This window comes from Hyperoodon ampullatus (assembly GCF_949752795.1).
Source record: "Hyperoodon ampullatus genome assembly, chromosome: 13".
NCBI lineage: Eukaryota > Metazoa > Chordata > Mammalia > Artiodactyla > Ziphiidae > Hyperoodon > Hyperoodon ampullatus.
In genome coordinates this window covers 28,754,846-28,771,859 of record NC_136926.1, presented here as the reverse complement: position 1 = coordinate 28,771,859, position 17,014 = coordinate 28,754,846, and the positions used below count along the sequence as shown (strand labels likewise).

The 17,014-nt window shown below is 43.9% G+C and overlaps 1 protein-coding gene across 1 annotated transcript in view; it reads left to right on the top strand.

The window, feature by feature from the left end:
• Positions 1-17,014, top strand: part of CEP192 (centrosomal protein 192) — an 87,289-nt gene that overhangs the window by 58,536 nt on the left and 11,739 nt on the right. The window contains exons 31-37 of the mRNA XM_079718011.1: positions 872-1,022; positions 5,164-5,339; positions 5,947-6,070; positions 7,509-7,614; positions 8,275-8,482; positions 10,745-10,824; positions 11,698-11,793. Of these exons, the coding sequence (XP_079574137.1) occupies positions 872-1,022; positions 5,164-5,339; positions 5,947-6,070; positions 7,509-7,614; positions 8,275-8,482; positions 10,745-10,824; positions 11,698-11,793 (941 nt within the window). The remainder of the gene's footprint in view (positions 1-871; positions 1,023-5,163; positions 5,340-5,946; positions 6,071-7,508; positions 7,615-8,274; positions 8,483-10,744; positions 10,825-11,697; positions 11,794-17,014) is intronic.

The window sequence follows — 17,014 nt, the reverse complement described above, 5'->3', positions numbered from 1 at the left end:
CCAGGTGAGGGGAGGAAGCAGCCCCACTTCGTTTCGTGCTGGTTGGTGTAATGGATCCCTATAAGAATGTTGCGGTTGAACTTTTTACATGATTATTTTGAAAAACATTTGAGCGTATTACTATTAACAAGCATTCATAGTGATCTTACTTTTGTAAAATTTGTAATTACTGTGGCAAATAATTTCACAATTAAACTTTTATAGTCAGATGTATTGTTTAATATAAATTTTAATTTACACTTCCTGTGTTCTGAGTTTCCATCTTAAAAATACTTAATTCTTAATATCTAATTTATACGTAGAATACAAGCATGTTCTCTAAAATTTCTTGTATATATAAATTCAGGTAGGTTTATCTTTGGATAAACCTTGAACACTGTCTGATCAATCTAAATACATGTAGTTATATAATACTGCCTGTTTCTGGATTTACTTAAGTTTTTATGAGACTGCCACTTATGAAGTGTGTGCTCTCAGCCTCTGTGTTTTGGCCCCTCATTTGGGGTAGAGGTGATGATGCCTCGGAGAGCTGTGGAAACTGACCAGGTTGGTTTATGTTGGGGGTCAGAACAGTGCTCACAGCCCTGAGAGAGGTTGTTACTCGTACTTCCCGTGGGGAGACTGAGGCTCGGGCTGGTGAAGGAAGCTGCCAGAGGTCCCAGGCTGAGCGTTGGCGTGGCTGTAATCCAAATCCAGGGCCAGAGCCTGAGCTGCCAGTGATTGATGCTAATCCGTAATGTTAAAAATCCAAATGTCACCTACCCCCAACTAAGAAGATACAAGAAAATATGTAAATATATGAGTGCTTCTGTTACTTGGTGGTGTGATTATGTGCAGATTCATGTATTTCAAACATTACTTTCTATTTCAGTATATGACCTTCCCCAGCGGCCCAGTGATGTCCAGCTCTTTTATGGAAACATGCGTAAAATTAAACTTTCAGTAATTGGAGAATTTAGAGATTCTATTTCTAACAGAGAGTTTCTTCCACCTTCTTCCAGACCTAGCTTGGAATCTAAAAGGTAAAACTAACAAAACATCTTTCATCTGAGTTCAAGATTATTTGATTCACAATAGAGCTGATCTTTTACCTTGTACTTTGTTGGGTTTTTGTCTCAAGCTGTTTATTTCATCTTTATTTTTAAGTTGAAATAATTCCAAATTTACAGAAAAGTTTAAAAACAATACAGAGGGACTTCCCTGGTGGCGCAGTGGTTAAGAATCCGCCTGCCAGTTCAGGGGACAAGGGTTCGATCCCTGGTCTGGGAAGTTCCCACATGTTGCAGAACAACTAAGCCTGCGCCACAACTACTGAGCCTGCACTCTAGAGCCTGCGTGCCACAACTGCTGAGCCCATGTGCCACAACTGCTGAAGCTTGCATGCCTAGAGCCCATACTCCACAGCAAGAGAAGCCACTGCAATGAGAAGCCCATGCACGGCAATGAAGAGTAGCCCCCACTCGCTGCAACCAGAGAAAAGCCCACGTGCAGCAATGAAGACCCGACGCAGCCAAAAATTAATTAATTAATTAATTAATTAATTAATTATAGCGAACTCCCATATGCTATCTGCACTGAGATTTCGCAGTTGATAACGTTTTACCACATCTACCTTATGGTCTTTCATGTATATACAGGTTTTTCTGAACCATTTAGGAGTGACTTGCAGACATGATGACCAGTAGCCCTGAATTGGCTGTAGATGCTCCCCCTCATAGGCACGGCAAGCCCGTCAAGGTTAGGACACTGATGCGGTGATACAGGACCACCATCTGGTCCACGGAGTCTCCCAGTGATGTCCTGTGTAGTTAAGGCAAACAGCAAACAAGATACTGCCTCTTTCCACTTCCTCTTTGGTCCAGAATCTAATCTGAGATCACACGTGCGTTTGGTTGGCTTGTCCATTTACTCTCTTTCAATAAAGAGAGCTCCTCAGTCTTGCACAACAGAGAAAACACACAGGGTTTGCTTATCAAGTACGATCCACAGAATCAAAGGTATTTTCCAGAATGAAGCTTCAATACTAATTTGGGGTGAAACACAGAGAAACCTGGGGTTGCCCATGGTACTTTCTAGATCTACTTTGTAACATCAACACTCCCCTCTGGCTTAGATTTAACACAAGGTCCAAAGTTGTGGGTGTGGTGCGTCACACAAGAGACTATTTTGATCATGAAAGGTATTTTATAGTTTGATAACTATGTAACTTATGTGATGCTTTTCAAACAGCTGTGCCACATAAATTCGTAAGTTTCAGATTTCTTTACCACAAGCAATGTGAGACAGACCAGGTGCTGCCTGTTTTAAGGACCCGAGTGCATTTGCTGTGGTATCCGGCATTTGCAAGATTACAAGGCGATTTGACCAAGCCATCTTTCTTTTTTTTCTCTGGTCATTTCTGGTAAAAAGAGAAAGTAGGCTGCAGGCCAGCTAGCTGCTAACTCTTTCTTACCAGGTACCTTGATGTTTTTATAGAATACAGGCCAGTTACTTTGTAAAATATTCTCGATTTCAGTTCACAGCTTCAGGACACGCAGAATGATGCTGTTTGTTTCTCAGCGAAGCTTTCTCAGTGGCGAACAATGCTGATTTGTCCTGCTACTAGCAATATTTTCATCACTTCGTTTAAGTGGTGTTTGCCAGGTTTCTCTACTGTGAAGTTAATAAATATCTTGAAGGGATATTATAATCCACAACTTGGAGACAATGAATGATCTTGTTTCTCGTGAAACTTTGAGCACCCAGTGAGGATTGCTTCCTGAATCATATTATGTCTGTCTTGGTTGCTAAATGGTGATTTTCTGATCCCATCTTTCTGCATTTATTAGTTATCTTTCTACTTTGAGGAAGGAATTTCCTTTTCCTTCTTATTCACATATATTAGGGCCGACTCGTGGATTCAAGATTAATCCTTGTTGTCATTATTTCGTCCCCTGGCCTGCTCCTTGGTCCTTTGCCTGTGCCCACAACACCTCTGGGCACCTCCTTATTCACAGGCACAGCAGGATGGTCGAGGCTCGTCCTTCACTTGCCTGTCCAGTCTGGAAATGAGGACACGGGCAGCAACGTGCTCATTGCTATTGAGGTGTCCTTGCTTCTAGGCCCGCTCAGTGGACAGAGCTAGGAAATATATGAGTTTATATACAAATCCACGTTCAATTTATATCTACTTCTGTTTATAAATGTGTTAAAATCTTGAGTTTACACTGATACCTCCAATTCTAATCTAACATAACACATGGATTCCTTTCCTCCTTCCCATAATTGTACCTTTTTTCTCCAGTACTGAGAAGCCTGGCCCCATTATTTTCAATATGTTTACGTTTTACTCATTCCCCCTGTTTCAGCCAATCTTGTCTTCACATGGTCTGTCTCCCTGGGCCCAGTGTTGCCAACTCACACCAGCAAGTAAGTCTTAGTGGCACCAGCTGAGGGCTGACTCCCCCCATTACCGTCACCCTAGTGCCTCTGACTCACGCCAGCTTGGTTTCTTTAATCCTTATGCTGTTCATGTTAATTTTTTTCTAAGGTAGTCAAAGATAGTATTAACATGTATTAAAAATTACCTTGACAGTTACTTCAGTTGTGAGGAACTTGTTCTTAGGAAGCTAAAAAAAACAGTAATCAACTTTGTTTTTTTTTTTTTTTTTTGCGGTACGCGGGCCTCTTACTGTTGTGGCCTCTTCCACCGCAGAGCACAGGCTCCGGACGCGCAGGCCCAGCGGCCATGGCTCACGGGCCCAGCTGCTCCGCGGCATGTGGGATCTTCCCGGACCGGGGCACGAACCCGTGTCCCCTGCATCGGCAGGCGGACTCTCAACCACTGTGCCACCAGGGAAGCCCCTCAACTTTGTTTTTTAAATTGTTTTCTGATGTTTGGCTGGTGTCCCCTTTGTTTCTCTGGGGCGGTATAGGTCTGATTGGAAAGGGGGGCGGTCAGAGGGCAGTGAATTAGGGGTGAAGAGAGGGATTTCTCTCTGTCCGCCAAGTGTTGACTGGAGTCCAGGTGTAGCCCCGCTGTGTGGTAGGTGAACTTGGTCACCGCACCAGTGAACTTCAGTTGTCATGTGTTCACGTGATTACGAAATTTAATTGAATTACAATTTTTTAGTAATCTAAGGCTTATTAGAAAACCCAATTTCAACACTTAGTAAAAAAAACTTCCTAAACTTTATTAGCATTTCTTAACTGTAGTTTTTTGCCAAGAAGATTTTGTTTTAAAGTTTTTTGGTGTTAGCGTTGCAAAGCCAGTTATTATTCAGTTATAGATACTTGAAGAGTTTTGTTGTTTTTCTTAAATTCTTAATATTGGGTAGTTTTTTGTTTTTTTTTTTTTAAGGAAGGAAATTCTTTTTATTTATTTTTTGGCTGTGTTGGGTCTTCGTTGCTGTGCGCAGGCTTTTCTCTAGTTGTGGTGAGCAGGGGCTACTCTTTGTTGCGGTGCGTGGGCTTCTCATTGTGGTGGCTTCTCTTGTTGCAGAGCACAGGCTCTAGGCGTGCGGGCTTCAGTAGTTGTGGCACTTGGGCTCAGTAGTTGTGGCTCGCGGGCTCTAAAGCCCAGGCTCACTAGTTGTAGCACATGGGCTTAGTTGCTCTGAGGCATGTGGGATCTTCCCGGACCAGGACTCGAACCTGTGTCCCCTGCATTAGCAAGTGGATACTTAACGATTGTGCCACCAGGGAAGCCCTGGGTAGTTTTCTAGTAAATCTTTTCTTAAAAACATTTATTTATTTATTTGGCTGCACTGGGTCTTAGTTATGGCATGCAGGATCTTTAGTTGTGGCATGAGGGATCTAGTTCCCTGACCAGGGATCGAACCCGGGCCCCCTGCACTGGGAGCACGGAGTCTTAGCCACTGGACCACCAGGGAAGTCCCTCTAGTAAATCTTTTAAGAGACCTCAGATGGCATGCAGAAGTCAAGGCAGGAAACAAATCATTGCAGATTGTAATTAAAGATTAGTAATATTTAACCTATACTATACTTTACTTTTTATACACTTCTTTAAGAAAACCCCAATGTGAAGGATTCTTATTCACTGAAAAATATATGATGCACTTTTATTTTTATCTAAGTGTTTTCAGATTTATGAATAATTAATATAAAAATGTGACACAGTCTGCTTTATCATTTTTAATTTCTTTTCTCTCTCTCTCTCTCTAGTGAATCTGGCAGTTGTGGGACACATGGTGGTAACATTTCTTTGGATGTTTTACCAGTGAAAGGTCCTCAGGGGTCTCCACTTCTTTCACAAGCTGTTCGCCCACCTCAAGATAAATCGGCCTCGGAAGAAGTGTGGGCTGTCCAGCCTGAATGCTTGATTTTAGTCACCCCTTCTTGTGAGTATGTCCTCAACGACAGGACAGAAAGTCCCTCTGGGGCCCGGGCTGTACTTGCTCTGTGCTCAGGGCTCTCGTAGGACAGACCTGGGCTCTGTGCAGATGTGGCTGGTGGCTTGCCCAGGCCTCCCCTGCCTACTACAGACCCAACCAGAGTGTCGTCCTGACACGAGGCCTCAGACCCCAGGCCAAGCTTCCGTGTGGCAGAGCTGCCCATCCGGGGGTCTTAATTCCTGCCCCCTGCCCCCCCATCCCCCACTGAGAATACAGTTGGCACTTGGCCTCTTTTACCCTTAACTTTGATACTCTTGGTCCAGAGTAGGGACAAATCTAGTACCTATGTCTGTGCCTAAGACAGGGAGTAACAATTATCAGATTTCCTTTTCCTTCTTTGTTCATTACTAAACTTTGTTCAGTGTCTTTGTAGTTTCCAAGAGTAAATAAAGGTCTTGCTTTACGAGGAACTTGAAATTCTGTAATTGGGCAGTTGGGAAAACAAAATGTGTTAGTATGGTAGTGTTTTTATTTAGGATTTATTTTTACTATTTATTACCCTTTGTCTTTTTCACAAATGCTAAATGTAAGTAACATTTATCTGTTGTCATAGGTGATATGGCAAAAACTGGACGTTTCCAGATTTTAAACAATTCTGTTAGGTTACTGAAATTTGAGCTGTACTGGCCAGCACATTGTCTTACAGTGACACCACAACATGGGTTTATCGCACCAGAGTAAGTATGATCTCCCTTTCCCCTGGGTGTTATTTAGGTGCTTTAGCATGGTGACTTTTTAAGGATCAAATAATAGGCCATTTTAATTTATTCAGTAGAATTTTGCAGTGTGCTGACTCTGTAAAGAGCACCATGCATGGTTCTGTGGGACCACAGTGAGTTCAAGACTCATGCTTCTTAGCGGGTGGAGACCATGTCCACAGCCAGTTGCGGTATCGGCCTAACAGGGTGGAGAGACGTGTGAGGCGGGGGAGAGTTGCTGATGTAGCTCTGCCTACAGAATTACAGCACAGGGATACGGCTGTGCATGTGATGAGGGTAGTGGTCTCCAAAGCCCCTGTGGTCCTGCCTTTGTCACCTTGGGTCTAGCAGCTTATTCTGCTGGTTTTCTCTAAGGACATTTTACAGACACAGATTCCTGGTTTCTGATATGTCTGAGCCATAATCTAGCTTGCCGTTTTCTACAAAGGATATTTTAAGGTAAAAAGAAGTCTTTGGGGGCCAGATGGTGATGAGCAGCTGCCCTCTCTGTGCAGCTTAATAATTGGGATATAGCCTCAGCTCTGCAGCTTCTCAGGGACTGTGTCTGGGTTGGCACAGAATACGCACATCTGAAAGTTGCTTCGCATTTGGGAGTAGCAACTTTGCACAAGAGCAACATGAAGTTTATTTGCTTTTGCAAAATGATGGCGTATGCGTTTCAGGAGAGTTTATTTGACCAAGACTGGGTTAAGGTGTGGTTGGGGACACTCCAGAGAAAGGTTCCTAGGACCAAAGCAGTCAATTAAATGTTTGTCCGTTAATGGGTGAAAAGCCGGGAGATGACAGGACAGGTTGTTCACAGAGACTTGTCCATCACCCTGCGTGTTGAGCTTTTAGCAGTGGGAGGTCATCTTGCTCGGCCATTTTGGACATGGGTACTGACCTCTCTTTATAACTGGTGGTTTCTCTTAAGTTACAAATCCAGTTACATCGTCCACATTTAAGTCTTTGACATCCCATAGGTCTTGAAGAGAACAGTGAGCACAGAAAACCTGACCAACCCCCTTTCCCACCCTCTCTTCCCTTCCAGTTACGCTGTGTGACCGTAACGGCTCGTTCTGTATCATCGGCGGCTCAGAGCCTTTGTGTTACTGGTCTTTTGCTCCAGAAATGTTTAACTTGAATTGCTGTTTAGATGGCATTTCTGTGATGTGGTCCATTTTCACATGAGCTTTGCCCTTGGGTTCTTGGGTTCACACCACTCAGCTTTTTGTCAGCCGCTGGGTTGGGGTTGAGGCCAAATCAGATGTGCCTGGTAGCTTACCTCTGTTCTCTGCTCTTTCTGAGCAGTGAGGAAATAGTTGGTGACTGACAGGACAGTGTTTGTAACTCTTGTGGTTACTGCTGTTCCAGTACAGGGTATTCTTGGTTCTCAGTGTTCAATTCTTCTTTTAAGGAGCAAGCTACAAATTCTTGTGAGTCCTAATTCCTCCTTATCCACAAAACATTCAATGTTCCCGTGGAGTGGCTTGATCTATGTACACTGTGACAATGGACAGAAGGTAATTTTTTAAACATTTTTTTGATCAACATTTCTCTTTTTTTGCAGTTTAAGTTTTGTAATCCTCACTGATAGCACTTACATTTCAGAAATCGAATTGAGGTGTCCTTTCAGCCCAAATAGACTTATTTAAATAGAGTATTTAGTGCAGAGTTTTTCCACTAATGAGCTGAACAAGTGTCCTGGGTGGGCAGCAGTGGAGAGTGGGGCCTGGAAGCCATCATTAACTTGAAGATTTTGCTTTGGAAAAAAGAGGGAAGTTGGGAGAAAGGATAAAGTCAAAGAGCTACTTTGGGATCTGAATGGACTTTAATTTCTAAATTCACCAGTGTTTCATTTGTTTGGCATTACTTTTTTTTTTTTTTTTTTGCGGTACGCGGGCCTCTCACTGTTGTGTCCTCTCCCGTCGCGGAGCACGGGCTCCGGATGTGCAGGCTCAGCGGCCATGGTTCACAGGCCTAGCCACTCCGTGGCATGTGGGATCTTCCCGGACCAGGGCACGAACCCGTGTCCCCTGCATCAGCAGGCGGACTCTAAACCACTGCGCCACCAGGGAAGCCCTGGCGTTACTTCTCTACCATAATTTAAAAGTAGGAATTTTTTTTTAAAAAAAAAACAACAGCTTCACTTGCATCTTATCCCTTTGTTTGGCTCATTTCAGAAAATTGTGAAGGTTCAAATTCGAGAAGACTTGACCCAAGAAGAACTTTTCACTTGTTTGACCTCCAGCCCGTTTGGAATCCTTTCCCCAGAAACAGAGCCTTCAGTTAATCATCTGGTAAAACCAGTGACAAAACCACCTTCCACAAGAGTTGAGATAAGAAATAAGACTGTTACTTTTCCTACAACAGAACCTGGTGAGACTTCAGGTATTGTATCACAGGGTTACGTAATTCAGACTTCTGCTAGTACGTTGGATCTAACGCTCTTAGTTAACTGTAGTTTGTGATAGGTGCAGATTTCCCGCTACTTCAAGAGAAAATCAAGTAGTCACTGGAAATCGTTTCAGTTATGAGCTGGATTTGCAGATGCTTAAAAATTGTACCATGTTGAATTTAGGCCTTTAATAACTCTCTGTTCCAGGAGGCTTAGATTTTTTTTATCAGAACCATCCTCCCCGACTCTCACTAGGTCTTTGACCAGAGTTGCTACTAAGTTAGTGGCTGAAGACGAGAAGAAGGTGGGTGGAGCCTGGCTCTGTCAGTTACTCTGTGACTACAGGCTCCAAACCTGCCTAGCCTCCCCAGCTGTGATTAACACCCACCACCCAGGGCCTGGGGATGGTGACGCGGTGTGTGAAGCACCTCTGAGCTTTCTTGGGCCGGAGTAGTGCTTTCTGCCCCTGTGGGCGCTCTCCCCGCGGCCTCAGGGTCTAGGATTGCACATGGACAACTTAGATAGGGTCTGGGGCCACCTGTCGCCTGGCCCCCCAGCTCCTCAACTCCCGTGGTGTGTCTTCCACTGCAGCTCAGTCTCCTGCCCTCAGGGTTCCTCCTGGATCTCGTCGGCACCAGGATCTGTACCGTGTTTTCACTCAGTTTCAAGCCTGTCACTTCTGCCCATCACCCACTCTGGCTCTTCCCAGCTCACTAACTCCAGGGGTCAGCAGTTGCCTGACCACATTCAGACCTCCAGGCCTTTCCCCTGCCCATCGCCCCACCCACAGCGCACTTCTCCCCTATCCCTCCTCGACTTCTGTGCTCTGTCCCTGTAACTCCTCACAAACACTCGTGACTGCCTTGTGCCCCTCGCCTTCTGCATTCCCGTCTGGCAGAATCCCAGCCCTGGTTAAACCCGACTGTCTCCCCGGCCCTGTCTCTGCCCCTGAGCGCTGCGTGACTTGGGCCTCTAGATGCCCTGAGCACAGGCTTCCCCAGCAGCCCTTGCAGCCCTCCTCCCCTCTTGACGCCCCCCCTCCGCCCAGCAGCTGAGGCCTCTCTCTCGTAGCCCCCGCTGCTCCCTCATCCCTGCTCCTGCTCTTTCCGGCTCTTGCCTTTGCCTCACGTAGTTGAAAATCTAGAGACCATCCCAGGTGACCCTTGCGCTGGCAACCTGGGCCCACCTGCTCCTGCCGTCTCAGGCAGGGCTCCCTCGGGCCTCCTACCCCCTTGTCAGCATTTCTTCCTTTTGACGAAGTGTCTCCGTCAGGATGCAGCGTGTCTCCGTCAGGACGCAGCCTGCCTGCCGTCACCCATGGGCAGGGTGCCCTCGGGCCCTCGCCTTGCTGCGGCTGCCCTCCTCCCTGGCCCCTTCCTGCCAGGGTTGTGCTTCCACCCTCGCTTCCTCAGCAGCTTAGCTGCTGCCACCACCAGGTCCTTAACTTGCTCCCATCAAGGTCACTAGAAAGCTTGATTTTGCCAAATCCAGGGCATCTTTTGTGTGTCTGTGTCAGTTTGACCTTACCACTGGCAGCCACTCCTTCCCCCTTGGAGCAGCTCTCGGGGCTCACCTTGCCTCAAGGCCCCTCCCGAGCCTGTGCTGCTCCCTCCTCCTCTTCCGGCTCCTAACTCCTGCATCCCGTTCCTTCTCTGCTCGCCCTGAGCCCCAGATGTGCACCCCACACATCCACGAAACCTGCTTCTCCAGCCTTTCCCATGTCAGCAGTGGCACCACTGCCTGCACACTTGGTTGAGCCAAATCCCTACAGTTGATGTCTCTTCCCTTCTGTTCACCCGTCCCATCCATCAGCACATCCTTTGCAGTCTGTCTTCAGAATAAACCCCACATCTGCCTGCTGACTTTCTTCCCTTGGCCACCACCAGGCCTGATGCATGCAGGTCACCTCGTGCGGCATCTTGGCCAAGGGCCGTAGTGACATGGGCCAGGCTCTGCCTGCACTCTGACCCTGTGCAGCCTCTTACCTGCGCAGCACCAGGGGTTCATGCATGGTGAAGACCCTGCTGTAGTTCTTCAGTAGCTTTTTGCATTGCACTTCCATTAAATACAAGATAGGGCATCTGTCAAACAGGACTTTGTTAGAAAATAATGTTATTCCTGTTGGACTCCAAGGGATCTAAGTGTATTTTTTCCCTGTGATGAGGTCAACACAGTATTTTCCACACATTATCCCACAAATCTGCTTGTTTATTTACCCCTCAAAGAGTTTGAGTTGTTAAATGTGTTCCTTTTAGGAAGTTACCTGGAACTTGAGAATCACGGTGACATGGAAGTGAGGTGGCACCTGTCATCCTTAGCCCCACCTTACGTCAAGGTCAGTAATAATTGCCTCAGCTATACTCATTTTAATGTTTAACTTTATGCAGGATGTTTAAAAATCTGAATTATGAGCATACGTTGAGATTACTGGTTTTTTGTTCCCCTGCTTCATTTACTTGATTATCTTTGTAAGTGGGGCTAACCTGCCCAGTCGTGTTCACAAGGTGGTTTTGAGAGTCAAGTTAGAGAATGTATGTGAAAATACATGCTTGCTCTGTTTCATGCTCTCTCCTGCAACCCTGCTTTTTATCTGAAATAACTATTTTGAAAAATATATAAAAGTTTTATACCAGGGCGTTGTGTGTGTGCTTTTCTATCCTGAGTTCCAAGTGCTGCTGTGTGTTTTCAGCTAGTGGGAGCAAGTGCAGGAGACGGGATTGAACCTTCCTTGCCAGTGAGTCTTAGCCTGTGTGCCCTGCAAGTGGTGTCTGCCACTGGGCACCACCCGAGCCAAGTGTGTGGTCACGTGTGATGTGGCCGCTCTGCCCTTTTCTTGGTTTGACCATCATGGTTGTGAGCTATAACGTTAACAAGACGTGTGTAAAAGATAGTGCTGGGCCCACTGACAAGAAATAAAGTACAGGTATCGTATGGAGTGTTGAAACACATGCTCAGCAGGGTCTTCAGGGTCTTTGAGGAAATGGCAGTCCTCCAATGCGGGAACAGCCTCCTACAGAGCACTGCCGCCAGGGGTGGGATGAGGGTCTGCGTCAGGTGAGGCCTGGTGTGAGCCAAGCCCAGGGTGCTCCTGGCCCACCGTGAAACAGGCTGGTTCGACCTCAATGACCGTGAAGGCAATGGTGTCACTGGAATAGATCCGCTTACTTTTTTGTTTTTTTATTTGATTGTTTAAATGGTGTCTTTTTAGGGAGTTGATGAAAGTGGAGATATTTTTAGAGCTACCTATGCAGCATTCAGATGTTCTCCTATTTCTGGTGTACTGGAAAGCCATGGAGTCCAGAAGGTGAGTTCTGACGCCTTTTCACAGCTGTCTGGTAAGAACACAGTGTTGGCTGGCCAGGAGTGCCTCGTTGTTTCCACCCAGAAGAGTTCGCTCCACCTGGACCAGTGCTGCTCACAGCCAGGCTGCTGCAGGAGCAGCTGCAGCACAGGTCAGCGCTCTGCTTCTTCAATGGGACATCTTGTGTGAAACAAAACAACGTGCTTGGTGGTGTGGTTGGTTTACATTCTGATGTAAGCACTTCAAGTGGCTTCAGGTTGCCAGTGCTTAGAACACGCTTCTGGTAGCACAGAAAACTCTACCAGTGTTGCAGACCACTCAGTGTTCATGTGGGGTCAACAGTGTGTCTTCAGGGGCAAGTGTGACAGGTCCCTTTAGTACCACAGCCCTGGTAAGTTCTGGTTTGTTGGTAACCCTGACCTGGCCCCTTCATGTATCTCACAGGGATGCTAGTTGTTCACGTGGCCTCAGTAATACACTTCTCCTTTTTCATTCTAATAGCCAAAACTCATTTAAACTATGGCATTTACTTGATATGGGTCCAGTTCCTCAGAGATTCAAACTCGTAATAAGGTTTAGAACATAGTTGTGAGCTCATAACTGACCATGAGAGAATCTTTGAGCAATGACAGAGTCACAAACTCTGTGTGCTTCACTGGGTCTGTGTAACAGGCTTCCAGAGGGTTTCTGACTTTCTTGTAAAGACACAGAGTTCTACCAGCGTAGTTTATTTCACACAAGCAGCCAAGCAGGGAGCAAACGTTGCTCAACAGAAGTTCTGCATCTGAAAGGAAGGTACAGAGAAGCCCCAGCAGGAAAGTTGTCATCTGTGCATGGATCAGAAGACCTGACGGTATTAAAACAGCAGTGCTCCCTAAACCCATCTATAGGTTCAGCACAGTCCCAATGAAAATCCCAGCTTGTTTTTAAGAGATTGACAGGCTGGTCCTAAAATTCATGTGGGTGTGCAAGGGCCCCAGAATAACCAAAACAATCTTGGAAAAGGATAAAGTTGGAGGTTTCACACTTCCCATTTTCAAAACCTACAAAGCTACAGTAATCAAAACAGTGTGGTATTGACATAAAGATAGACCTATAAAATATGTGATATAGATGTGAAAGTCCCAAAATAAATCGTCATATTTATGGTCAGTTGATTTTTCAATAAGGGACAATTCAACAGGGAAAGAATGTTTTTCAACAGTGGTGCTGGGACAGCTGGATATCCACGTGCAAAAGAATTAAATTCAACCCTTACCTCACACCATATATAAAAATTAACTTGAAGTGGACCATAGACCTACGTGTAAGAGCTAAAGCTGTAAAACTACTAGAAGGTAACTGTTGATCTTCAAGACCTTGGGTTAAGCATTGGTTTGTTAGATGTAACACCGATAAAACTCAAGTAACAAAAGGAAAAATAGATGAATTATCAAAGTGTAAAACTTTGTACATCAAAGGACACGATTAAGAGTGTGAAAAGAAAACCCAGAGTATGGGAGAAAACATTTACAAATCACGTATTTGACAAAGTACTTGTATCCAGAGTGCATCAAGAACTCTTACAACTCAATAATATAAAGACAAATACCCAGTTTAAAAAATGGGCAGAAACTCTGAATAGACATTTTTCCAAAGAAGATATACCAGTGGCCAGTAAAGACATGAAAAGATGCTTAGAATCACTAGTCATTGGGGAAATGCAAATCAAAACCACAGTGAGATCACTTCATACTCACTAGGATGACTGTGATTTTAAAATAATAATAATAACAAGTGTTGACAAGGATGTGGGGAAATTGGAACCCTCATACACTGCTGGTGGGAATGGAAAAGGGTGCAGCCACAGTGAAAGCAGTTTGACAGTTCCTCAGTAAGTTAAAGGTAGAGTTACCATATGGTCCAACAATCACACTTCTGGATAAATACTCAAAAAAATTCGAAACCAATGTTCAAACAAACTTGTACACAAATGTTCATAGCAGCCTTGTTTACAATAGCTCAAAAAGGTGGAAATAATCCAAGTGTCTATCGAGTGATAAGCAAAATCTGGTGTGTCCATACAATGAAATTTTATTTGGCAATAAAAAGGAATGAAGTACTGATAACATGCTATCATGTGGATGAACATGCCAAGTGAAACCACAAAAGGCCAGTATTGTAGGGTTCAATTTATGGGAAATATCTAGAATGGTAAATCTGTAGAGGCAGAAAGTAGATTACTGGTTTCTGGGGCTGGGAGCGAGGTTGGAGAATGGTGGGCGACTGCTCGTGGCATGGGATTTCTCTTGGGATTGTTGAGAGTATTTTAAATTAGATTGTGGGCATGGTTGCACAGTTCTGGAGATACACTAAAAACCACTGACTACACCTAAAATGGGTGAATTATGTGGTATATGAATAAAGCTGAAAAAAAGAAAAATGAAAAGAAAAATGAGGACTAGATTGTCTCCCAGGAATTTCTCCTCATATAATAGTTGACATGGAAATGTAACCTCCGTGAGGTCTCTGGTTTTTGTTTTGTGCATCACTGTGTATCCTGGACTGAAGTCGCTGCTCATCACATTGTCAGATCACATCTCTCAAATGCGCTCTAGGTCTGGATACTTAATTTACGTGCACAGCACATCACTCTGGGACCCTTTAGGGAAGTGTTACCAAAGAGCACAATCGTGGTTGTATAGAGTACTGATCCAGAAGGAAAAAATTAGTTCGTTACAACTGAGACACACACCATAATTGTATGAAACATTGGTCAGTGTGAGATGAGACTAAATGAACCTAAGGCATGTTAGGGCCTGGTGTAGAACATGCAGTAGTGGGTTTTCCCTCCTCTGTTTTTTATTCATTGGTGTTAGAGGAAGTGTAAGTGGGGTTTGTAGGAAGTGTGGTGCTGTGGTTCCGGTGGCTCCAGATGGTTGTGTGCTTTCACCATTCAGGGCATGGTTGTATCCATCCTTTCTGAATCCTCCCATTGCCCTGTCATCCATGTCCCCCACCCCGGTAGCTCCTGCCTCTGTGCTCCCAGCCTGCAGGCCCAGTTGTTTCTTAGATTCCGTGTCCACAGAAATTAGGCCAATGAAGCATTTTAATGTTAAGTCCAGACTCAAAGATACTGATTTATTGTTACCCTAACTAGGAATCAGTATTTTTAACACTAAACATTTAATTAAAAAGCTCTTAACGCTGGTAAAATTTATAAAATACTGTTTTAAAATACTTCAACTTCCTCATTGTTGACCTTTGACATGCTGCACACACAGATTTCGTGTATTTGACTTGGAGCTGTGTGGTCGGGGTGATGTTCTGAAGTGAGTTAGGGTAAGAGCTGCTCTGGTGGGCACAGCGTCCTGGCTCCTCTGCCTCTGCTCCCACACCCACCCCTTCCTGTGGACCCTCTTGTCCCCTGCAGTCAGTGAGGTGTGAGGCCTTAGTCCTTCACCACTTGGCCAGCAGTGGGTCCCATAAGCATTTCCATGGAAGTCTGCATTGTGTTTTGGGGGGGTCAGACCTTCCTCATTTAGGTCTTGTACTCTAGAATTTTTTAATAACTTTTTTTTAAGAATTTGCATTATTTTAACATTTTATTTCTATTTTTTTAAATATTGTACAATAGCATATAAGTTACAGGTGTACAATATAATGATTCACAATTTTTAAAGGTTATACTCCATTTGTTATTGTGCAATATTGGCTATATTCCCCATGTTGTACAATATATCCTTGTAGCTTATTTATACCTAAAGAGTTATTACCTCTTAATCCACTACCCCTATGTTGCCCCTCCCCGCTTCCTTTTCCCCACTGGTAACCGCTAGTTTGTTGCCTACATCTGTGAGTCTGCTTATTTTTTATTTGTTGCATTTTTTAGATTCCATATATAAGTGATATCATACAGTATTTGTCTTTCTTTCTCTGACTTTTTTCACTTAGCACAATGCCTTCCAAATTCATGTTGCTGCAAATGGCATGATTTTATTCTTTTTCATGGCTGAGTAATATTCCATTGTGTGTGTGTATATATATATATATATATATATATAAATACACACACACGCACGCATGTATATATTAGTACATCTTCTCTATCCATTTGTCTATTGATGGACACTTACGTTCCTTCCATGTCTTGGCAATTGTTAAGTGCTTCTGTGAACATTGGGGTGCATGTATCTTTTCAAATTAGTGTTTTTAGTTTTTATTTTTTTAGGTAAATAGGAGTGGAATCGCTGGGTCATATGGCAGTTCTATTTTTAGTTTTTTGAGAAACTTCCATACTGTTCTCCATAGTGGCTGCACCAGTTTACATTTCCACCAACAGTGTACTAGGGTTTCCTTTTCTCTACATTCTCGCCAATATTTATTATTTGTGTTCTTTTTTTGATGATAGCCATTCTCCCAGGTGTGAGGTGATATCTCATTGTGGTTTTGATTTGTATTTCCCTGGTGATTAGTGATGTTGAGCATCTTTTCATGTGCCTGTTGGCTATCTGCATTTCCTCTTTGAATAAGTGTCTATTCAGTTCTTCTGCCCATTTTTTAATCAGTTGTTTGATTTTTTTGATGTTGAATTGTGTGAGCTTTTTATATATGTTGGATATTAACGCCTTACTGGTCATATCATTTACAAATATTTTCTCCCTTTAGTAGGTTGTCTTTTCATTTTGTTGATGGTTTCCTTTGCTGTGCAAAAGCTTTTAAGTTTAATTAGGTCCTATTTGTTTATTTTTGCTTTTATTTCCTTTACCTTAGGAGACAGATCCAAAAAAAGTACTGCTATGATTAATGTCAAAGAGTGTTCTGCCTTTGTTTTCCTGTAGCAGTTTTATGGTTTCTGGTCTTTAATCCATCTTGAGTTTATTTTTGTGTATGGTGTTAAAGAATGTTCCAATTTCATTCTCTTACATGTAGCTGTCCAGTTTTCCCAGAACCACTTACTGAGGAGACTGTCCTTTCTCCATTTTATACTCTTACCTCCTTTGTTGTAGATTAATTGACCATAGATGGGTGGATTTATTTCTGAGCTTTTTGTCCTGTTCCATAGATCTATGTGTCTGTTTTGGAGCCAGTACCATGCTGTTTTTGATTACTGTAGCTTTGTAGTATAGTGAATTCTACCAAACATTTAGAGAAGAGTTAACACCTCTCCTTCTCAAACTATTCCAAAAAATTGCAGAGGAAGGAACACTTTGTAATTCATTCTATGAGGCCATCATCACCCTGT